Source organism: Varanus komodoensis, unplaced genomic scaffold (assembly GCF_004798865.1).
Source record: "Varanus komodoensis strain SLA01 unplaced genomic scaffold, ASM479886v1 scaffold1, whole genome shotgun sequence".
Lineage (NCBI taxonomy): Eukaryota > Metazoa > Chordata > Lepidosauria > Squamata > Varanidae > Varanus > Varanus komodoensis.
In genome coordinates, this window is record NW_025335268.1 from 52,137,656 (window position 1) to 52,143,655 (window position 6,000).

At 35.3% G+C, this 6,000-nt stretch overlaps 1 protein-coding gene across 6 annotated transcripts in view; it reads left to right on the forward strand.

The window, feature by feature from the left end:
* TBC1D32 (TBC1 domain family member 32) overlaps positions 1–3,867 on the forward strand; it is a 97,229-nt gene extending 93,362 nt beyond the window's left edge. For all 6 annotated transcript variants that reach the window (XM_044425582.1, XM_044425599.1, XM_044425631.1 and 3 more), the window contains 2 exons: positions 997–1,085; positions 3,161–3,867. In XM_044425582.1, coding sequence (XP_044281517.1) covers positions 997–1,085; positions 3,161–3,173 — 102 coding nt within the window. In that variant the 3' untranslated portion in view covers positions 3,174–3,867. The remainder of the gene's footprint in view (positions 1–996; positions 1,086–3,160) is intronic.
* The last annotated feature ends 2,133 nt before the right edge of the window (positions 3,868–6,000 follow it).

The following is a 6,000-nucleotide window of genomic DNA, read 5'->3' on the forward strand; positions in this document are numbered from 1 at the left end:
TATATGTAACATAGTTTCACTGAATTCTTATTTTTAATCCTTTAAGGTGGAGATTGTTTAACCCTGATTAATGATATGCTTCTAGAAAAAGACACTGAGACTGATCCTCTTGAGTCTTTTGAACACCTTAGTGTCCTTTAATACTATTAATCCTCTTTCTGTTTGATTCTGAGCTGCTACTACATGCTTTGCATGTTTCTAACTTATAAACACCATAACAGTTTAACAAGTTGGCCTGATTATATGGTTCTGCCAGCATGCATGTTCTTGTATATGTATCATATTAGTTGACGATGTGAAAAGAGGCTGTTTTGGATTATGGTAAACAAAATGGCCATAGTGTCAAATAGCCTTTGGCCACTTACACCTGTCCTACCCGTGAGACTTTGAGAAAGAGATCCTTGAGATGTGGAACCTTTCCTCTTGACTGCCACCCAGGTTACACTTGGACAGAGTGTTCATCTGCTTCATCTGCAGACTTCTTTGTGAGACGTTTAAGGTTTCAAAATGATTTGTTGGCAAATACTGATTCTTTGCAGAATGATGGCACTGTCACATTACTAAGGTTATCTAAATCCTGTGGTTTTAAGAAAAAAGCAAACTTCTACTTAGCCCACCTCCTTTTATGGGATCTTTATTCTATCATATTTTCCTGATGATGTACACACAGATCTAAAATTAAATGCACAACACAGCTGATAAGTACTGTTCACACTTTTCTCTTTCACAGCATTTTGCTTTGCACCAGAGAACCAGACTTAAAGGAAAGAATTTATTTTTAATATAAGAACAGTTTTCTTGAATGGCTTGTTTCTCAATGTAAGAACTATTAAAATAAAATTTTATAATGAAATTTGTATCTCTATAATATACTTTCTCTTTCTGATCAAGTGTTCATATACTTTAAACATAAACTTAGTAAAGATTGTTGAGTAATAGTAATGTCTATCCAAAGTGTTAGTCATAAGATTAATACAGTTGGCCTTTGTATTTCAGGACATCGTTGATAGACTAATAATTGTGAACACGGAAGCCAAAATTCATTCATTATTTAATTATGAGCAGTCACATATCTTTGGGCTGAGGTAAGATGCTCAGTATCAAGATTCACTTAAAAAGGTACAATGCATGACTGTTATGCACCTGCTAGTTACTTGTGTATACTAGTACTGATTAGCTAGAGTTCCCAAGAAACTTGCTAAATTGGTGGTGAAAACTGCTGCAGTATAAATGGAGAGGCCAATTGCAATATAACAGTGAACTGTGCTATGTATTCAGGAAATTCAGATGCTGTAGCTAGGAGGTATTTTTCCTTTCCTTGACCATTCTTATTGTAGTCAAGTTTATCTGAGGGTTAAACAGCAGATTAACTTTGGGTTATGATATGCAACAGTGGCAAATTATGGGATAATTAATCTGCAGTTATCTAACATTATGTGTGAATTAGGTACAGTAATGGCCTAATACATTTATAACAGTAAACAGTTGCCCCAGCTGTTGATATTCTGGTATCCCTCATGCATAGAGATAGGCAAACTGTTTTTTGAGCATCTTCAGATAAGTTCCTGCTTGTCCACTTCCCAAGATTTGTTACGGTCGGTGACTAGCAGAGCTTTCAGTAGGAGTAGATGCCTTATTTGTAAGAACTGGTTGCTGAGGAATCTTTAAAAAAGCGGATTTCCCAGTAGGGCCTTGCTCAAAAAGATATCCGTTTCCCAGATTATCTGGGAGCAGTTGATTAACACTCCTGAAAATATGTAGTTTCCTCCAGAAAAAGTAACCCAGTTTGTTCCCAAGAAAATAGCTAAAGTGATTGTCATTACGTTATGTGCTTGTCCTTCTCTTTGAACTTAATGACAAGCCTCAGGTTAATTTTAGCTTTTGATTTGTACCTGAAGTGCCACAAGGTTTTCTTTTAGTGCATAAAGAGTTTAAATTGGATTCTCTGGTTTGAAAGTCCATTACTGGGATTAAAATCATTATTCTTTTCCAGTAATCTTAGTACCTGTCAAGACTAGTTTTTAGTATAGTTATTTTAGTTCATTTCCTGGACATTTTGTATTTGGTCGCATAGTTTTTCTCAGGAAAGGGCACTGTAGGGGAGAACTGCCTTCTCCTCATCTTTGCAGATCAGGACAAGTCCACAAGTGACATCAGTTTCCTTTTAGGATAATTGATTGAGATTTTGTGGATGGAATATGTCAAGTCTGGTGAGATGTCAAGTATTTTCAAAACATTGTGTTTATTAGATTTGTATCCCACTTTTTCTTACACTGAACTCAAAGTGGCTTACATAATTCTGCTGCTGCTCTAAGTCTTACACCCACAACAACAACTTTGTGAGGTAGGGTGGGCTGAGAGTCTGTGACTGGCCCAAAGTCACTCAGTTGGTTCCATGGCCGAGCGGGGACTAGAACCCAGATCATCTGAGTCCCAGTCCCATGCTCTTAACCACTGGCTCTCTTCTGTATCTCTGCCTTCTGAACCTCAGAGCATAGGACTAGGCATCGATGGAATGCTTTCTGTCCTCTAGTGTTTCCTGATGTTACATACTTGTGGAATATTTTTGCACTGGTAATATACCTTGAGACATTCCACATGAAAAAGATTAACTGCAAGTTCATGATACTGAAATGAAACATACCACTAACAGTTTTAATTCTGACTGTATTCAGAACCAACTAATACAAATGACATTCAGTTACAGTGATGTTACTTGGTTATTTCTTAGAAAGTAAAACATCTTTTTACATTCTGTGTACTATTATTTATCAGACCAATTAGTACCATTGTAAGATTTGCAGAAAGAAAAGAAATGGTGGCCAGCCTACTTAAAAACAGCATACTTAGGTTTAAGTATGCTTAGTGGCCATGGAGTGCTGACTGACTGCTGCAGGGAAAAATGGGAAAGAGGAGGAACAGAAAGAAGTATCCTGATTCTCAATGTAGTTCAGCTCCTAGTATAATTGTTTCTGACAGCCTGTGTATGGTGTTCTTGCCGTTAAACCAGTGTTAATATTCAATCAGCATATTGCCTGAATTTTGCTTATATTTATTGTAAAATATGCTGGACGTTATAGTAGTTCTGAATTTTGTTTGGAAGCAGAAAGGTTGTATTCCAATGTCCCCATCCTATTGAAGTTTTATTTATTTATTACAGACTTTTACAATAGTCTTCACAAACTCCATTAAAAATTAATACAGTGTCTTAGAAAATCTGTGGATTATCAGTTTGAAAACTACAGATGAAGGATTCTCAACATCCCAGATTTTAATGAGTAAACGAACATTTTGGATGTTAGGGTTTCACTTTGTTCTTCAACAGCATTTACAAATACTATTATGACCACAGTCACTGGAAACAAAGAACAGAGCAAAACAAAACATTGATGATCTGTGTACAAACACATATATCTGCATTTCTGTTGCATCTCTAACAAAATTTATAAGCAGGATTAATAGAAATGTAAAGGTGGGAAATGGACTACAGTAATATGACCTGACAGAAGAACAAAATTATATAAATGACAATAAATAATAGTTATTAGCAATTTCTTTGGGACTGCTTTAATTTTGTACATAAAACAATAATTACAGGTATTAAATATGCAGCACAGAGAAACAGGAATAGTGTAATATTATTATATCGTTTGAAAGAAATCTTGGTCATTATTTATAAAGGATACTGAGAACTTCTAAAACTAAACCAAGATAAAGGGACCTGTAACAGTCTCATAAATTACATAGAATAGACCAGTGGTGGTGAACCTATGGCACGTGTGCCACAGTGGGCATGCAGAGCCCTCTCTGTTGACACATGAGCCAAGTCGCCCCAGCATCGCCCCAGCAGCCAAGCATCAGATAACAGTGTACACAGGGGCCATGCTCGGAAAGGAGTAGCAGCACCAGGTGATGATGTCACGAGCCACGACTCATTAGCCATGACTCATCAGAGCTTTCGCATGGCCAGTCAGTGCACCGCCAAGGATATATACATATTTGCTTGGACTGGCTGTGAGTTGTTTTTTCTAAACTAAAACCTCTGTATTCAGGTTTTATTGCAGTGTTGGCACTTTGTGAAAAATAAGTAGGTTTTGGGTTGCAGTTTGGGCACTTAGTCTCTAAAAGGTTCGCCATCACTGGAATAGATGCTTTGGTTACATGCTCATGGCATTTCAATGTAATTCATGCAAAAGCATTTAGAATGAATAACTTTGTTGGACTAATAGGGTAAAAGCTCTTAGTTTTAATATCAATGGGTGCTTTGTTTTCTGTATTTGTTAGTAAAAGTCAAATTAAACTGTCAAAGGCATTCAAAACATAAAAGAGAATTTGTATATAAATTTTAAAATATCACACTGATTTCTGTATGCATCATGTTGGTTTTTCTCAGACTTAATATTTATAAGTAATTCACAGTAAGCCTTTCATTCTAGAAATGTTTCAGAATGACAGGATTGTAAGTAATAAAAAAGGGCTTCATTTTTTCTTCTATTACTCTTTATGAAAGCATTACATCTCTCACTATTGATTTTATTAATCTCTCTGTATCACTCCTTGAAATATACTGACAAATGAGTTCTTGTCTTGAGGATTATGAAGAATAATTTTATGAATAAAACATTGAAACTCATGAATAATCTGTTAGAACTAAAATAGTTATTACTGTATTACCTCTAGTAACTTTATAAGCAACCATATGAAAAGGAAACTAGAGTCCACTTCCATACTGTGATTGATTCTTATTAATGTATTTAAAATTATTTATGAATTGCATACACTACTAGAAATTTCTAAACAATACACAAAATACAGTATAAGATAATACTTACGTTCTATATTACTGTATACAGAAGAAAATATTTCTTGGATTAGCTTTTAGAAAGATTGTGTTCAGTAGGCACTGGAAACTAAGAAGGGTTGGTGGCTGTCTAATTTGTAGTCTTAAGGAGTCCCAGAGACAATAACATTAAAGGCTCTGTTCTGAGTCACCATGGAGCAGACGTCTGAAATCTTGGCTACTATCAGAAAGGTATCCTCTGATGCACTCAGTAACCACAAAGGCGGGTTAGCTCTTGGGTCAATTAGTCTTGAGTTGAGCAATTTATAAACAATTACCAAAACCTTAAAATTTGCTGAATAGTATATAGGACTGAAAGAAGCATCTGGGTGAAGTGGCATGAACGTAATGCTATTTATTTTGTAAAGAAAGGTTACTTTTGTACTATTCCTTTTCTTTAGGTTTGACATCCTTTGTTCAGTTGCTATTTCCAGTGAATGTCCATGACATTGTTGAAAAATTGTTGCATTCAGTCTTATCTATATTTTGCTTCTAAGTTTTTACTGATCTAAAAAGTAATCACACATGCTTTTGCAGAACCAGCCAGTGAAGTCTAGGTAGGCCAAGTGCAGTTGAGGCTGTTCAGGACTCCTGTCTTGTTAATTAAATTTGCCTGTTTACAAGTTCTGCCCTTTTATTGTTTCCTATTATACCTAGCAGCAGGATTACAGATGGATTTTTTGTAAATTATTTGAATTTATTTTCTTTATTAGTTCCTGTTCCTACACATTTCTTTGTATATAGCAATGCAATCCTAGTTTGTTATATGAAAAGGAAAAGATATTGAAAATTAATCAGTAATTAAAGTTATTTTCTCTGCCAGAATATGAACTGAAAATAAGTCAGTTTGTGTTAAAACTCTCTCAGAAATTTGCATGCACTTAAGGTCATGCCAAGAATCAAAAAGGCCAAACATTTCCAATTTTTATACTGTGGTGCCTTGAAGTTCAAATGACTCTTAACTTTGAATGATCCAGAGTTCGAATGTTAGGGTCAGGTTAAAACCACTCAATGACTCAAACGATGCTTCTAAGTTCACACTGCAAGCAAAGTGAAAAAATGCTGTTGCAGTGAAAGTGTTATTGGTTGTACACCCAAGTTAAAAAAAATATTACAATAAAAGACACATTGCCATTAATCCCCCTCAAAATACTCCCACT